Source organism: Pituophis catenifer, unplaced genomic scaffold, assembly GCF_029215685.1.
Source record: "Pituophis catenifer annectens isolate HBS135680 unplaced genomic scaffold, rPitCat1.0.hap2 SCAF_5, whole genome shotgun sequence".
Classification (NCBI taxonomy): domain Eukaryota; kingdom Metazoa; phylum Chordata; class Lepidosauria; order Squamata; family Colubridae; genus Pituophis; species Pituophis catenifer.
Window position 1 is genome coordinate 91,295,490 of NW_027256885.1, and position 17,025 is coordinate 91,312,514.

A 17,025-nucleotide genomic window follows, 5' to 3' on the forward strand; every position below is an offset into this window, starting at 1 on the left:
CTGGCAACTTTAAGATATGTGGACTTCAACTCCCAGAATTCCCCAGCCACCCAAGTTGGCTGGGGAATTCTGGGAGTTGAAGTCCACATATCTTAAAGTTGCCAGGCTTAAGAAATTCACTGCCCTAACAGCTCTCTCTCTCCCCTTCCAAGTACCTGATTTCCCTCCCTGCCCCAAACATAAGCATATAAAAACATGCAGACAGAATACTTGCATTTCAACATCAAAATACAACAACCCTGGACCCCACCCTGCCAGCCATCCCCTTCTGCCTCCTAGAGATTAACAGTCCCCAAGGCTGAGAAGAAGACTCCTTCTACCAAAACTGTCCTTCCAGCTGCATCATGCATCCATCAAGGAATGGGCCATTTTGGTCTTGCTTGGTTTAATTGGGCAGGATGGTTGGCAGAGGCCAGAGGCTCATACATCGTGCAGATGGGATTAATAGTGGAAGGAGTTTCAGACCCCCTTAAATAGTGCCCCATGCTCTCTCCCAATTATAAATTATAAAGGAGGCTGCCATGAGGCTGCTGGTGTCCCCACCCACCCCACCCCCTTTGTGTAACAATCTGCAGGAAAACCAAAGCCAAAAAGAAAAAGAAAAAGAAAAAAAAAGTCACATTGTGCTGTGTGTAAATTTAGTGTCTGCTACACACAACTTCTTTGCTGGTGTCCTTCCCTCTCCCTGTTCTCCCCCCTGCCATCCCCACCCCGCTCCCAAGTAGATTCTGTCCAATCACATACGTGGTTGTCTATTTAAGCCTTTTCAAGATATCTTTCTTTCTGGCTTACATGGAGCATATGGCCACTCAGGAATACATTTCTCAGTGAAGCATCGTCATTCAACCCTTCTCTCCCTGTGCTGCTGCGTCACATCTGGTGAGCCTGCTGGGTAGATGTGCTTCCCTCTCTGGCTAGGTGTGATCTTCTCTCCATCCAAAGAGGGGTCTGTATCATCCCAGCTTCCTTTCCTTCTCCGAGGATAATGGTGTTCCCCCGTCCTGGTTTTTAAACTGAATCTCTTGCAAACTTCCATCTATCCTGGGTTTTTTCCTTCCCCCCCTTAGAGAATGTCTTGTTTCTTTGCTTGTTAGTAATTAGATGGTATTATCACATTCCTTCTTGACTTGACTCTTACACCGTGGATAATGTTGACTAGGATCTGTACACTTCCAATAACAGGGGTGCCCTGTTTTGTTTTTAATAGCACAGTTCTGACTGCAGATTAGAATTATAAGCTTCCTTTGTCCAACAGAGAAGTAATAATATATACAGGATGGAAACAGATATTCCTCTCTATTACATTGTCACTCCAGCAGATACTTGTATAAACACACTCCTGCTTCAGTTCTGATCCTCCCAATATTGAGGGTTTTCAATCTTTGTAGTGAGGGTGGAGGTGTTCGGTACAGTTACTTCTCTGTTGTATGTGTGTGTGTGCATACTCTCTCTGCCTTTTTTGCCTTTCAAAGCAACTGAGCAAAGAAATTCACAATCTCTTATCTGATCCAAAGAAAAGGATTAAGCAAGAAGAGATGTTGAATTTCAGTTTCCTCAACTGGACTCCTCCAGATATTTTTGACAACTCCCATAATGACCAACCAGTGGGGACATGGCCTCTGGGTGGGAATTGTGGTGGGTCTGGACTTAGATATGTGAAAGGTATCCTGTTAGCAACCCTCACAGTGAAGAATTAACCTTTATAATACAATGCCTTTGATGGCAGACACTTCACAAAGGTTTAAGGGGGTAGCAATCACTGTGTACACTATGCTGGAAAACCAAAACATAAATGCTGTGCAGCCTGCCCTGTACTCTTTAAGTTACTTTTCCCTCCTCAAGTACAATGGGATACTTAAATCTGTCTTTGCACATAAAGATATATTTTATCGTTTGTTTCAAGTAGCATAATATTTTGGAACTGTCTTTCCCCACAATTTCTTGGCACATTCCCCAACTCACCCTACAGCCATCCTGAATTCCTGCCACGTTCCTGCCCCAGCTGCCTCTCATGTTTGCTAAATACTTAAGGTTTTTCTAAATAGTGTTTGGCCAAGATTCATCAGTTCCCACAGCCTGTCACTGAGGCTAATAAATCAATCCACCAATTAAAAGATGCTGCACACATTCATGCTTTGCAATCCTGCTTTTCTGGCTGCAGCTGGTCCTTTAAAAAGGGAAAAGATGTCGGTCTTTTTGTTTTTTGTCTGTTTCATGCTTTCAACTTCGAACTGGGATGTCAGCTAACACCCCCCACCCCTCCTTACTTCTACTACAACCTTTCTTTCATTCATTCCAACATTCTCATTTTAAGCATTGCAATCTCACTTTCTTCTTTAGGATTCCCCAAACAGCTATTTTGTGTCCTCTAGTAGTTCTGTTGTCAGTCTTCCAACTTCTTTTGCTGTCATTTCATTCTAGTTTGTTGGACCTGTAACATTTTCTTCCATAGAGCTCATTCTGCCAATCACCTCTTTCTTTTGCATGTAGCCTCTGTGGGGTTCCCTCCCACTTTTTTTTCAACTTCACTTTCACATCCGTTTCCACCATACATTTCTTAATTTCTTGTGATTCAAGCTGTTGACTGTTGATTTAATTCATTCCTTCAGCTAATTTCACCCATTCCATTGTCATTTCTTTTCCGGTTGATTGGCGGGATGGTATGTTTGGTTATACAAGCCTTTCTGGATGTCTTATGGGTGTACAACCACACCTATTTGAGTTATACTGCACCTCCACCTGGATACCACACCTTTGGAGTCATGGTAAGTTGCTCTAAGTTGTTCCATCATCACCAGTTTCTAAAGTGGCTCTCAGCCCACTCCTTCTCAGCCCTGTCCATTGTCTTTTGTAAACACCACAGAGGAGAGATCAGATTTTCCTCTTTTCCCAGGCTGGTTCTTTTCCTTTGTTCCCAACAAAAACGTGTAAACTTGCTCCCCCACTATCTTCATAGGGCTGGGGGGGGGAGCTTTTCTCCAGCAGGTTCTTGTAAACATGGAACATTGAAAGAGTTTTATTTGCTGTTGAAATTTGGCAGTAAATGGAAGATGGGCAGACAGGTCACTGGTTGAAGAGATGGCTGGATGGATGAAAAGAAAACGAGAGAGAAAGAGAGAGACTGTGGGAAAGTACATGGGAATCCTGCTCCTCCTTTTTCCTTCTTTCTCCATCGGATGGAAAGGGGTGGTTTGTTCCAGTTTCTTTGGGGGAATTGAACTCCCTACAGTGAGAGAGGAAATATTTAACCATAACGCAAGCTGTTTCTTCGGTTTTCTTTCATTTGTGTTCCTTTGTCTTCTCTTCCTTCCTCTCTCTCTCTCTCTCTTTCTATTGTTTCCATCCTTGTGCTCTTGCTTTGTATGGTTCTGGGATGCAGGGGAACAGGTGAGATGAGAAGGGATGGGTGCACTGTAGCCATACTGGTCCCCCGCTCCAAAGATGGAAATTTTGGGGCTAGGGGTGCAGTGTCAGCCAACAGCCACCTTCACTGAAACACTGGGAAGGAGAAAGGTTTGAGAGAAAGGGAACAAGGGCAAAGGAATCGAGGAGGGGAAGACAAACACAGGAAAAGAGAGCAAAATAAGGGATTTATTTACTATTTATTAAGAAACACAAGGGATTAATATCTCAGATGTGCTCAATTCAACCTCCCTACCCCTGGCATTCATTGGAACCCGAAGCATGCAGGAGGATACCACTAGGAAAAGCAAGGGAGAGATTCATGACCTTACATCAAGGGAAGGTGTGAGATTCAGGGGTGTGCAAGGGTAAAAAAAATGGCAGGTGTGACCATGTGATCAAAGCCCCACCCTCTTACATTGCACAGGTGATATATAGAAAGATTTGGTCTAGTGGTTACGGCACCAGGCTAGAAACCAAGAGACAGTGAGTTATAGTCCTCCCTTAGTCATGAAAGTTCCTCAACGAAGAAGGGTGAACTTCAACTCCCAGAATTCCCAAGGCAGCACGCTGGCTGGAGAATTCTTGGAGTTGAAGTCCACACATCTTAAGATTGCTGAGATTGAGAATCACTGGCCTAGAATGTAAGAATCACAACTCTCTAGAGAAATTCTCCCATCAAGCAGTGCTTTCCTAGCTACTCACCTCCAAAATTGATGGCACAAGAGGCCACAATGATGAGCAAGCCCCCAACCAGGGCTACGACACTCAGCAGCTTTGCTACCCGCCCCAAGCGCCGAGCCCCATCGATGTCTCCCTGCTGGAAGCTGTTACGGGACTGAAGAGGGAGCAAAAAGAAAAAGGATGTTAAAAATAGCAATAGCACTTAGACTTATATACCACTTCACAGTGCTTTACAGTCTTCTCTAAGCGGTTTACAGAGTCAACCTATTTCCCCCAACAGTCTGGTTCCTCGATTTACCCACCTCGGAAGGATGAAAGGCTGAGTCAACCTTGAGCCTGGTGAGATTCGAACTGCCAAATTGTAGTCAGCAGGCAGTCAGCGGAAGTAGCCTGCAGTACTGCACTCTAACCACTGCGCCACCATGAATAAAAAAATGATTCTAAATTCTTAAGAGCTCACCTGAGCAACCTCATCTTGAGTATTTCTACTGCTTAAATCAAAACACACACATCACTGACATTGTGGTGGTTAGTGGACACACAGAACACAACATTGGCCATCCTGGCTGAATCTCTTCAACTCTGCCAGAGGAAAATTGATCAAGCCAGCAGCAAGATTTGAATTAGAATGTTCTTAAAATGATTCAAGTTCAAGCAAAAGGTTTCCCTGAGATATTAGAGTTTTATTAGGAAATAAAACTGCTCTGGTGATCTTGTTTCCTAACAAGGATCTGGTAGTCCTTGACTTACAAGCACAATTGAGCCCAACATTTCCATTGCTGAGCAAGACAGCTGCTAAATGCATTTTGCTCCATTTTATGAACTTTCTTGCCATGGTTGTTAAGTGAATCAGTGCAACTGTTAAGTTAGTGACATGGTTGCTAAGTAAATCTGGCTTCCCCATGAACGTTGCTTGTCAGAAGGTCGCAAAAAGTGATCACATGACAGACACAGACACACACACACACACACACACACACACACACACACACACACACACACACACCCCGGGCATTGCAACCATCATAAATACATTCCAGTTGCCAAGCATACAAATTTTAATCATGTCACCATGGGGATGCTGCAAGGGTCATAAAGTGTGAAAATGGTCATACAGTAGGTCACTTTTTTCAATGCCTTTGTAACTTTGAATGGTAACTAAATGAATGGTTGTAAGTTGAGGACTACCTGTACTGGAGATGGCAGTGGAAGTGGGGCATACTTTGTTCCTGCCCCTCCTGGTTATTCTAATGGAAAACTTAAATTAAAAGCTTTTTTTCAAGCACCGATTGAAAGACTGCAAAGGCCATGTTTGATTTAGAGACCCACAAGAAGGAGAAGTTGAGATATTAACAGTTAGCTTCTCAGTCAGGCATACAAGTCATCCGCCCATCCTCACTACTGAGGTGTCCGAAAAAGTCAGGATGGCAGCCTGAACTATACAATCAAACCTGCCCCTCTTTTTATGTGCATTAATTGCACGGTTGCGAAACCATTTTGACTTTTTAGAAACCCTCCTCCACCACTCAGATCCTTGCCTACTAAGCTGAACATATATTATTAGCACAAGATTTTTTTTCCCATTTGTGCATATATGCACATACATACGGATTTAGCACATGCAAATTTTATGCAAGCCACAGCATTGTACCGTCCGTTCTTTTTGACAAAGCAGGTAGGATTTATTTCTCCATTGGCATGAGGGGCCAAAAATTGAAATCTTAGAGAATACGGGTAGTCCTGGAGTTACAACCATTATTGGGACCAGAATTGTTAACTGTTGCTAAGCAAGGCAGTTGTTAAGTGACTTGAGCCCGATTTTAGGACCTATTTTGCCACACTTGTTAAGTAAATCACTGCAGTTGTTAAGTGGATTGTGCAGTTGTTAAGGGAATCTAGCTTTATCCATTGACTTCACTTGTCAGAAAGGCAGCTGGGAAGGTCACAAATGGCAAGGTCACATGACCCCGGGGAACTTCAATGGTTGAAAATGCATGCTGATTTATTTCATTTTCTATCTATCTGACAGTGCAGTTTTTAATTGTGTTAATTTCCTCTAAATTCCATCTCGAAATATGTCACTGTAGGTTTGTATATATGTATATATAATAGAAATCAGTTAGTAGTTGAAGTTGTGTATTGTATATGTAAATTTGTTTCTTGATTAAGAGAAACTTGTATGTTTTAAATGTTTTTTTTAAGAATGAATAAAGTTTTGTTTTTAAAATAAAAGAAAAAGAAAATGCATGCTGATTGCCAAGTGCCTGAATTTTGAACACATGACCATGGGAATGCTGTGACAGTCATAAATGTGAGGACCAGTTGTAACTTTTTTCAATGCTGTTGTAACTGTGAATGATCATTAAACAAATGGTTGTAAGTTGAGGACTACCTGTATCTATGGATCAGGGTTGAACTGTGGAATCCTTGCTGCTCTCTGAGCTTGGTTCTTTGTTTGCAGACATTTCCTTACCCAACTAGGTAACATCATCTGTGAGGGAAAGTGCAGTTTGCTTCCTGTTTATATACAGTAGCTTGTCCTGACTGTTCCATTCCTGCATGAGTAAGTGTACTGTTCTTCTTTTGTCTCATATGGATGAAGTGTAGGTGCAGCAGTAGGTAGGCTGGGTGGAAAGGGTAAATGGAAAGCAGCATTTAACCATGCCAGGGAAAGCATTTTACAAGATCAGCATACTTGGTGGCTCTTTTAATGACCCAACCCCGCCTTGGCACTTACCATGACCGAGTACACGAAGGCCACAATGTTGATCGGCCAGATGGGGCAAAAACAGGACAGAGCAGCCATGAATATGTAGTCTCTGGGTTTCGCCCCAGCCTCCCCAGCTGCCGATCCGGTTGCTGAGGCCTGCCAACTAAGACTGGCCCGTGGAGATGCTGCTGTGCCCGCAAGATGCACCTGAGAGCCGGACAAACTGCCCCTCACAACTGCCTGCGGGCCTCCATTGACGCTGTTCTGGGGCTTCAGGTCATTCAGTGATGCCGACTTGGACCGTGCCGGGGGGCTGCCAGGAGGGGCTGGGGTGGTTCCTAATTCCTCAGCTGAGCTGGCCCTCAGCCCCAAGGGATCCCCATTCAGTTGTGGTCCCTCCCCCGTTTCCTCTTCGATGGTGACGGTCACCAGCATGGATGATGGAGGGTTCTCTGGTCCTGGGAGGCTATGAGGTGGGGATTCCAGCTGTGGTTGCTGCTCCTGCTTTGGCTCCGGCTCAGCTTTTGGCTCCGGCTCTTGCTCTTGCTTCTTTCCTTCATCTTGCTTTGCCTCTGGCTCTGGAGGAGCCTCGTTCTTCTCGACATCGTCTGACATGACAGGCAAGAATCTGGGTTGGGGAGAATTAGACGCGGCTTGAATTCAATAACATTGAACAAGGTGGTACCTTGGGTTGCATCAGCCCCAGAGCCTGCTCTCTACCTCTGAATTGCCATGAGGAAAAGAGGAAATAATAGAGACACTCTTCCCATGTCTTTCAACCCGAGGCTCTGAAAGGAGACCTTTAGAACTCCTAAAGTGACACTTTGGGGATAAGATGTTGGACATGGAAATGGTCATTAGCTGAGAAATGTTTGCAGACCTCCCACAACGGACAAATGGCTGCAAAGGTTGATGGAGTTAGCAGAGATGGCTAAATCAACTGCTTTGGTTAAAGAAAAGAACACAATGATTTTTTTTTCTATTTGGAAACCGCTTCTGGACTTTGCGCTTGAGGTGGAAAAAAATGAAACTTTGATTTTAGGTTTGGCTGATTAGGTAGATTTATAGAAACGGCTACTATATAGTATTATGTAAAAGTAAAAAGTCAAGGTTTTGTGTTATTACCTTATTCTACTGTGCCAAAAAGGAGTTGGAGGTCAACCCTTCTTTTTCCTCCTTTACCCAACCCTTTTTTTCTTTCCCCCTTTTCCTCCCCTATTTTCACATTATTTTCATTTTCTTTGTATTTCTGTATTTTATATTTTGATTAACTAATAAAATTTGCAATCCCTTTGATCTATTCATACTGCCAGGAAGGAACATTGCCTCCTCTGTATGTGATTGGTTTTTGAGGGTAGAAGTGAAGGTAAATTAAGACCCGCCGGTGAAAGTCAACTTGAGAGTTTGACATCTGTTTTTCAGAAATAACAAGAGGATGTTTACAGCTGCAATATACAGTATGCTGCTGAAATAAAGAAGGATGTGATGTTTATTCAGTTCCAGTACTCAAAATGACATTTATGGCTTCCAAATTTTCATCTACTGTGTTTCCCCGAAAATAAGACCCTGTCTTATATTTTTTGAACCCCAAAATAAGTGCTTGGCCTTATTTTCGGGGAGGTCTTATTATTTTGGGGTGCGTGGAGCAAGATGGGGCTCCTCTTGCCATCTTACCTGATTTCCAGCTCTGTGTTTAAATATTTAAATATTTTTGGGGAGGACTTATTTTCTGGGGGGAGGCTTATTTTAGCGCATGCGCTCAAAAGCCTGATTGGGCTTATTATCAGGGGATGTCTTATTTTCAGGGAAACAGGGTAGTGCTGGTACACACTAACACACAAACCCACAAAATTACAGAAGGTGCAAGTCTTTGTCCTTACTCTATTTTCTGCAGAACAATATGATTAAGCTTTCATATTAGATACATTTTGGATGGAAGTTTGCATTTTAGAAATAATGGTTTTTATTATGTTTAGAATAATAAATCCAGAACTGGTGTTAAATCTTAGTTGCTTTTTTAAATTGTCTTTCATTGTTTCTTACAATTGTTCATTCTGTTCTGTTCTGTTCTGTTCTGTTCTGTTCTGTTCTGTTCTGTTCTGTTCTGTTCTGTTCTGAAGATGAAACATGAAGATCCAGCCCAAGGACACTTTACCACCGACATAGCCTCATATAGTCCTTGACTTATGACCACAATTGAGCCCAACAGTTCTGTTGCTAAGCAAGACATTTGCTAAGTGAGTTTTGCCCCATTTTACAACCTTTCTTGCCACAGTTGTTAAGTAAATCGCTGCATCTGTTAAGTTAGTAACACAGTTGTTAAGTGAACCTGGCTTCTCCATTGAATTTGCTTATCAGAAGTCACGAAAGGTGATCACCTGACCCTGGGACACTGCAACCATCATAAATATGAGTCAGTTGCGAAGTGTATGAATTTTGATCACTTGTCCATGGAGATGCTGCAATGGTCGTAAGTATAAAAACGGTTGTAAGTTATTTTTTTCAGTGCCGTTGTAAGTTCGAACGGTCACTAAACAAACTGCTGTAAATCAAGGACTACCTGTATTCCCATCCACCATCTTTCACCTCATTCTGAGGGGCTGATGGGTTTCCTGAATGACGGTGGGAAGAACAGCTGAATTCCAGGCATCAAATGAAACCTGATCCATTGACCCTTTGTGATCACCATCTGCAAAAAGATCAGTGCTGAGATTTAAGTGTAGTAACTAATCTGAAATTGGACAGAATTTCAAACTGTCAGCTTAACTTCTAAGGTTGACTTTGAGGGACCCTTGAGATGACTTATGCTGGCTAGGTGTGCCAACATTAATCCAATGCAGAGTCAAATAATAGATGAGAGGAAGGGAAACAAAGAAGAATTTCATGTTTGGAAGACAAGATTTAATAATTAAAAAAAACTCCCTTGTGTTGAGATGCACACCTGATGACTTCACGACTGTCCCTACTGTTGGTCACATGATTCACTCACTCAGACACTCCCCTTCCCCTAAAAACTATTTAAGTATTATTTTACTTCTGTTCTGTTTACACTGCTTCCATTTTTGTTCCTTTTTATTATTATAAGATGCCTAGAGCAGCCCCACGGCGAGATGTGGCAAATAAATTTAACAAATAGCTAAAAATAAATAATCTATGGAAGTGAGTTGCTGTTGTTTTTCTCCCATAGCGCTTTTTTTTTTTTAAAACCAACTCATCTGCTTTGCAGGGCAGCGCACTGGCTCAGTGGTTAAGATGCTGAGATTGTTGGCTGGAAGGCAGACAGCCTGGGTTCGAGACCTGAGCACTGCGCAACAAGATGAGTGCCCGTCTTCACTTAGTTCCTGTCCACCTAGCAGTTCGAAAGCATGTAAATGAGAGTAGATAAATAGGTACCACTTCAGCAGGGAGGAAACAGTGCTCTGTGACGTCATGCTGGCCACAAAAACGTCTTCGGACAGGGTTGGCTCACAGCCTTGAAACAGAGCTGAGTGCCATCACCTTTAGTCAGCAATGATTAGTGGAATAAAATCTGCAGGGACTTCTTTCCTTTCCATCTGCTTTGCAGCCCTGGGATTTCTTAATGATCCCCCATTCAAATATTAACCAAGTTGTGCTTGCTTTTGGAGATCAGCAGGACTTCATTCATTTATTTATTTATTTATTTTGTCGCATTTCTATGCCGCCCAACTCCCAAGGGACTCTGGGCGGCTTACAACAATGCGAACAATCCCATAAAAAATGCTAAAAGAAAAATATTAAAACATTAAAAACTTTAAAAACATTAAGACACATGCACTCCAATTTGTGGCCGGGTCTCGCAAGATCATTATAACGAGATCAACGGCCCCAGGCCTGCTGGAAGAGCCAGGTCTTCACCGCTTTGCGGAAGGCCAATAGGGTGGGGGCGGTCCTGACCTCAGGAGGTAATTGGTTCCAGAGAGCCGGGGCAGCCACAGAGAAGGCCCTCCCCCATGGGCCCGCCATCCGACATTGTTTAGCTGACAGGACCCAGAGGAGACCGACTCTGTGGGATCTTACCGGTCGCTGGGAGCTATGTGGTAGAAGGCGGTCTTGAAGATAGCCTGGCCCTGAGCCATAGATTCAAAATATCTAAATGCCAAACTTTGGATGCGTTCAAAATTAATGTTTGAATACAAGCAAACATAAAGCCCTTCATCCTTACAGTATGTTTAACGATATGCAAAGTAAAGGAAAATTGTTAAGAAATAATATACTAATTCTTTTAAAAAAATATTATTTTAATTTTAAAAACTTACATCATTCCTCCTCATCTCTGACATCGTGGTATTTGGGCTTATAGCTTCTACCATTGTCAGCCAACATGAGCTTTGGCAAGACCAGGCTGGGGAAGAAACGATTGTAATAATTTATAGTTCATAGGAACTGTTGCGGTTGCACTGCCACTTACCAAGGATCAATAGTCAGACAATCCACACACACCTCTACATTTTCATTTTGGAATGCATTTATCTTACATAAAATTTATACCCTCTTGCACTGATGCTGAGGGTATCAAAGAGTTGTGGTCACTCATGGAGAGGAGAGATCCCCAACTGTGTTAAATTCTTAATGCCTCCCATTCCTACTGCTTCCTTTCCAGGTTCAAGACTTTTGCATCCCCCTTTCTGTGCAGACAGGAAACTGGGAAGAGGGAGCTGATGTGGACCTTCCCGTCAGGTTTGATGGCCAGGGATTCATCTTCAGATCCAACTCCCTGCTCAGTGGCCATTCCTGATACATATTTAAAAACAGGTCTGAGGCATTCACATGTGCCCTTCTTAGGTATTTTTTTTTTAATTTTTTAATTTGATTTCTATACCGCCCTACTCCCGAAGGACTCAGGGCGGTGCACAGCCAAACAATAAAATACATACATACAAAATTTAAAAGTGGAATTAAAATCAAATTAAATAGTTTTGGCCCAGACAAATTAAAACCCCAATCAATTTAAAACCAATTTTAAAATTTGAATATATAAAATACTAAAAAATATTAAAAAATTAAAAATCTTTTATAAAAGAGGGAGAGTATGTGTTAAAGATGCAATTTGTTTGTTAAACTGGCTTTGCATTACCACTCGCCTTGCTTGGTGTGAACAAGCTTGGCTGATGCTTATCTGCCAGACAGACTGCTGTAATTCCTGCATCGGTGTTTCCCAGATTCGAGGGCTGTAATGCACTTTTTATGGAGCTGCTGCTAAAGGCAGTTCAGGAACTTCATCTAGGGTAGAGCATGTCAGGCTAATGGAAGCCATTTAATGGTCTTGCCCATAATCCATTTGAGAAGTCTGCATAAATTGCTGATTAGTTTCTCAGCTCAGTTCAATATTGGATCCTCCCTCTTAACTCAGTAATTGTTAGAGTTCAAATGGTCCATGGAAAAAATTTCTTCTGCAAGAAAATAATTTCCCCTCCCACCCCAGCCTGCCTCTTCAGATCCTACAAAGTGGCTTGATTCACTTCCAGTAGAAGTAAATGTTTTTTCATTGGAAGGTCAGTTTTATGAGAAACTCTTTAGATGGCGCAACTAGATTTTCTCCCAAATACAGGTGAAACCCGAAAAATTAGAATATCGTGCAAAAGTTCATTTATTTCAGTAATGCAACTTAAAAGGTGAAACTAATATATGAGATAGACTCATTACATGCAAAGCGAGATAGTTCAAGCCTTGATTTGTCATACTTTTGATGATTATGGCTTACAGCTCATGAAAACCCCAAATTCACAATCTCAGAAAATTAGAATATTACATGAAATCAATAAAACAAGGATTGTACATAGAACAATATCGGACCTCTGAAAAGTATAAGCATGCATATGTACTCAGTACTTGGTTTGGGCCCCTTTTGCATCAATTACTGCCTCACTGCGGCGTGGCATGGATGCTATCAGCCTGTGGCACTGCTGAGGTGTTATGGAAGACCAGGATGCTTCAATAGCAGCCTTCAGCTCTTCTGCATTGTTCGGTCTCATGTCTCTCATCTTTCTCTTGGCAATGCCCCATAGATTCTCTATGGGGTTCAGGTCAGGCGAGTTTGCTGGCCAATCAAGCACAGTAATCCCATGGTCATTGATCCAGGTTTTGGTACTTTTGGCAGTGTGGGCAGGTGCCAAGTCCTGCTGGAAAATGAAGTCAGCATCCCCATTAAGCTCGTCTGCAGAAAGAAGCATGGAGTGCTCCAAAATCTCCTGGTAGACGGCTGCGTTGACCCTGGACTTAATGAAGCACAATGGACCAACACCAGCAGATGACATGGCTCCCCAAATCAACACAGACTGTGGAAACTTCACACTGGACTTCAAGCCTCTTGCAGTGTGTGCCTCTCCATTCTTCCTCCAGACTCTGGGTCCTTGGTTTCCAAATGAGATGCAAAAGTTGCTCTCATCAGAAAAGAGGACTTTGGACCACTGAGCAACAGACCAGTTCTTTTTTTCTTTAGCCCAGGTAAGACGCTTCTGACGTTGTTTGTTGTTCAGGAGTGGCTTGACGAAGAATACGACATTTGAAGCCCATGTCCAGGATCCGTCTGTGTGTGGTGGCTCTTGATGCACTGACTCCAGTCTCTGTCCACTTTTTGTGAAAGCCCCCAACACTTTTGAATGGCCTGACAATCCTCTCCAGGATGCGGTCATCCCTGCTGCTTGTGCACCTTTTTCTTCCACACTTTTCCCTTCCACATAACTTTCTATTAATGTGCTTTGATACAGCACTTTGGGAACATCCAACTTCTTTTGCAATTACCTTTTGAGGCTTTCCCTCCTTATGGAGGGTGTCAATGATGGTTTTCTGCACAACTGTCAGGTCAGCAGTCTTTCCCATGATTGTGATTCCTACTGAACCAGACTGAGAGACCATTTAAAGGCTCAGGAACCCTTTGCAGGTGTTATGGCTTAATTAGCTGATTAGAGTGGGACACTTTGAGCCTAGAATATTGAACCTTTTCACAATATTCTAATTTTCTGAGATTGTGAATTTGGGGTTTTCATGAGCTGTAAGCCATAATCATCAAAAGTATGACAAATCAAGGCTTGAACTATCTCGCTTTGCATGTAATGAGTCTATCTCATATATTAGTTTCACCTTTTAAGTTGCATTACTGAAATAAATGAACTTTTGCACGATATTCTAATTTTTCGAGTTTCACCTGTACCTTTTCAAAAGTGAGTTAAGACTTTGCACAAAAGATGCTCATTATGGCATCTTTATTTTTGTTAGCCCTATTCTTGACACGATTGACAATTTTCTATCTTTATACCTACCTGTTATTTCATTATTGGCATTTTGTTTTTAAAATAGTAAAACCATCTGAAGTTTTATAAACACTTTTAGGCAGCTATTATTAAATAAATAAATATAAACATGATGTAATTGTTGGGATATTTCTTACAAGAACTGCCAGACATCAAGCTTAAAGCACCAAAACTGATTCTTATCTGACATAAAATAGTTAACTGTAAATCAAGATTAGGAGCTATGATTCATATGTGGAAGTTCAACAATACATAATTGTTCATAAATTGTGTCTTCATTCAGTAATTCAAGATAATACTCACCCAGTCTATAAGCATATTCATAGTCTAAGGGATAAATGAGACATCAGTTCACCTTTCGGTGGAAATTTACTTTCAAACCAAAATATGAAGAAAAACTTAGTTGTTTGTAAAAATTTTGCCATTGTACAGTTTTAGAGATTATGTCAAAATGTATAAATAAAAGGAAAGAGTTCATAAAATGATACAGATGAAAATGATATAGAAAAATATATTATGCAAGAAAAGGATTCCTTAAAAAAGTATGCCTAAGGCAAAATTGTGTTCAAAAAAGTGCACATTAGAAAAAAAAGTCTATGCCTCTTCAGGTTTTTCTACATTCAAAGTGGTGTAGAAATGGGACACAAATAAAGAATTGAAAATGAGAAGCAAACAGGAATAAAAATGGATGGATGTAGCCATCCTTGCCAAATCTACTTAGCTCGAGTACTGTATAATTATTGCCTTGTAAATCTACTGCAGAACATATTAATTCAAAAGAGATGAACTCATTGAGTCAAATGACCAACAATGCAAAACATCTGGAATCTGGTACATTTTTTCTGACTAAAAATTGTATTAAGGGGTATAAGCTTCATCCAAAATTTAGAATTTTTTTTAATCCCACCTTTATTATTCTTTCTTATAAGTAACTCAAGGTGGTGAACTGTCAAGTATTTGCAAGCCATTGGCACATATATCATACAGACACTAGTGGAGGCAGAAAGTGCCCCCACCCCTATGTGGAGAGGAGGGGCTTACACTGAGTATAAAACCCCCTCTAACCTTTCCACCATGCTCTCTTTTACGTTTGTTCTCCATGAGACATGATCTTTGATAGGGGTAGTCACACACGCTGTGTGCCCCCTATCCTAATGGATATTAAGACAGCCTTTGTATATAGTTAATATGTTTTGTTATATGAATAAATACATTTATCACATTTATTCATGCATCTGCCTTTGGACTCTTCTATGCTCCTGGGTGTTTCTACGATCCCAATTTCCACAGAATGGTAGCAGAGGGAATGGTAGCAGAACTCCACTCCAGGAGCTGTTGAAAAGGCGAGATGCCCTCCAAAATAACCTGTGAGAGAAGCTCCCCTGTTGTGACCAGAGGCCTTCAACGGAGGAGAACTTCACAGCAGCCCCAGACTGAATCAACGATGGAAAACATTGAAGGGGGTTTCCATCCAGCTACACCCTGGCAGCCAGAGGCCACCCAGATGCAGCAAGAGATCCCAGGGGCTGAGCCAGGCAATGTTGGAGAAGGCTTCTTCAGCACTGACGAAGAGGGGGCAGAAGGTCCAGATGAAAGCCTGGACAGGCAAGTGGCTGAGATGTCAGAAGAGGAGTGCCGAGCAGCGCTCGCCTGCCTCCTGAAGACAAGGGCAGCAGCCAGAAAGAGGCCTGAGGAGGCAGCACCAGAGATGCCTGCCATCCCGGTAAGGACTCCCCTGCCTGATCTCTCCAAGATGGCGCCTGCCGCCAGAGAGACTCCCCCCCCATCCAGTTTCCCGCCAAACAAAATGGCCACCAGGCCACTTCCGGAGGCAACTTCCTCCAAGATGGCTGCTCCCCTGGGCACTTTGCCAGAACCACGAGCCAGGCCATCCCCAGCTCCACAGCCCAGGCCTACAACGCCAGCCAGTCAGTTCAGCATTCCAGCGGCCCAGAGGACCACTCTGAACCCACAAGCCCCTTGCCAGGCCCCGCCTGCCATGGCAAACATCAAAGAGGCCATAGAGGCCCTGGTCGCTGCCCTGCAACTTATGGAGCAACCACCCACTGGCCCCCCCGAGGCCCCAGACCCAGCTGCCCACTCAAGGAGGGCCCCAAATCCAACCTCCCACCCCCGGAGAAACCCAGATGGACCTGCAGCCTCCCACCCCCCCACTGCAGAGGCGCTCACCATTCACTGAATGCTCCAGGGAGGCCCAGGCTGAGGCCTCCGCACCTTTCCGGCCCTGCTGGGATGATCCGGAGCTGCAATCCTGCTCCTCTGATGGAGAAGAGGAGATCCAGAGACATTTCCAGGCCTACCCAGCCCATGGACCTCATCTGATGGGCCTCCAGTCTCCAGAAAGATCTCCAGGCCTTCTTCCCACTCCTCCAAGGCTTCCCCGCCACCCAGATGATGTTCGGGCCTACCCTGAAGCTCCAGCCAGACCTGACTTCAGAGCTCAGAGAGGGAGATCGGAGCTCCAACAAGAAAAGGCTTTGGAGCATGCTCCATTTCCTGCACGTGCCCAGTTGCTTCAAACTACAGAAGGACTACAAAAAGGAGCCAGACCTAAGCAATCGATCCCAGGCTTAGGGATCCCAATGCCATTCACAACAGGCTCTTTTCAGCCATTTGAACAACTCCCCATGCAGTTTAATGGCAATAATTTTGTAACTTTGCCAAATAATTTTGAAAAATTACATTTAAGTGGTCAGAATTTTAAAAAATGGTGTAAAGAGATTCAGATAATTCTCTTAAGAGAAAATACTCTGGACATAATCAAAAGACCACCCCCTTTACCTTGGAGCCCTGAAATTGAGTTCCTGCATAAAAGAGCTTACACAACCCTGTTAAGTTCTATAGACACAGCTCTGTATGCCAGTCTTTCAGACGGCCTCACAGCTCAGGAAGTTTGGACTGCCCTATATAATTTGTTCCATAGTGACAATATGGCTG

The 17,025-nt window shown here is 42.9% G+C and overlaps 1 protein-coding gene across 1 annotated transcript; it reads right to left on the bottom strand.

Moving 5' to 3' along the window:
* Positions 1-2,209: 2,209 nt before the first annotated feature.
* Positions 2,210-7,412, bottom strand: PRRT2 (proline rich transmembrane protein 2). The gene is made up of 3 exons (XM_070944473.1): positions 6,824-7,412; positions 4,108-4,240; positions 2,210-3,498 (listed from the first exon to the last, which is right to left on the bottom strand). Exons 1-3 carry the CDS (start codon positions 7,409-7,411, stop codon positions 3,488-3,490), a joined length of 732 nt encoding a protein of 243 aa, XP_070800574.1. The 5' UTR covers position 7,412; the 3' UTR covers positions 2,210-3,487.
* Between the last annotated feature and the right edge of the window lie 9,613 nt (positions 7,413-17,025).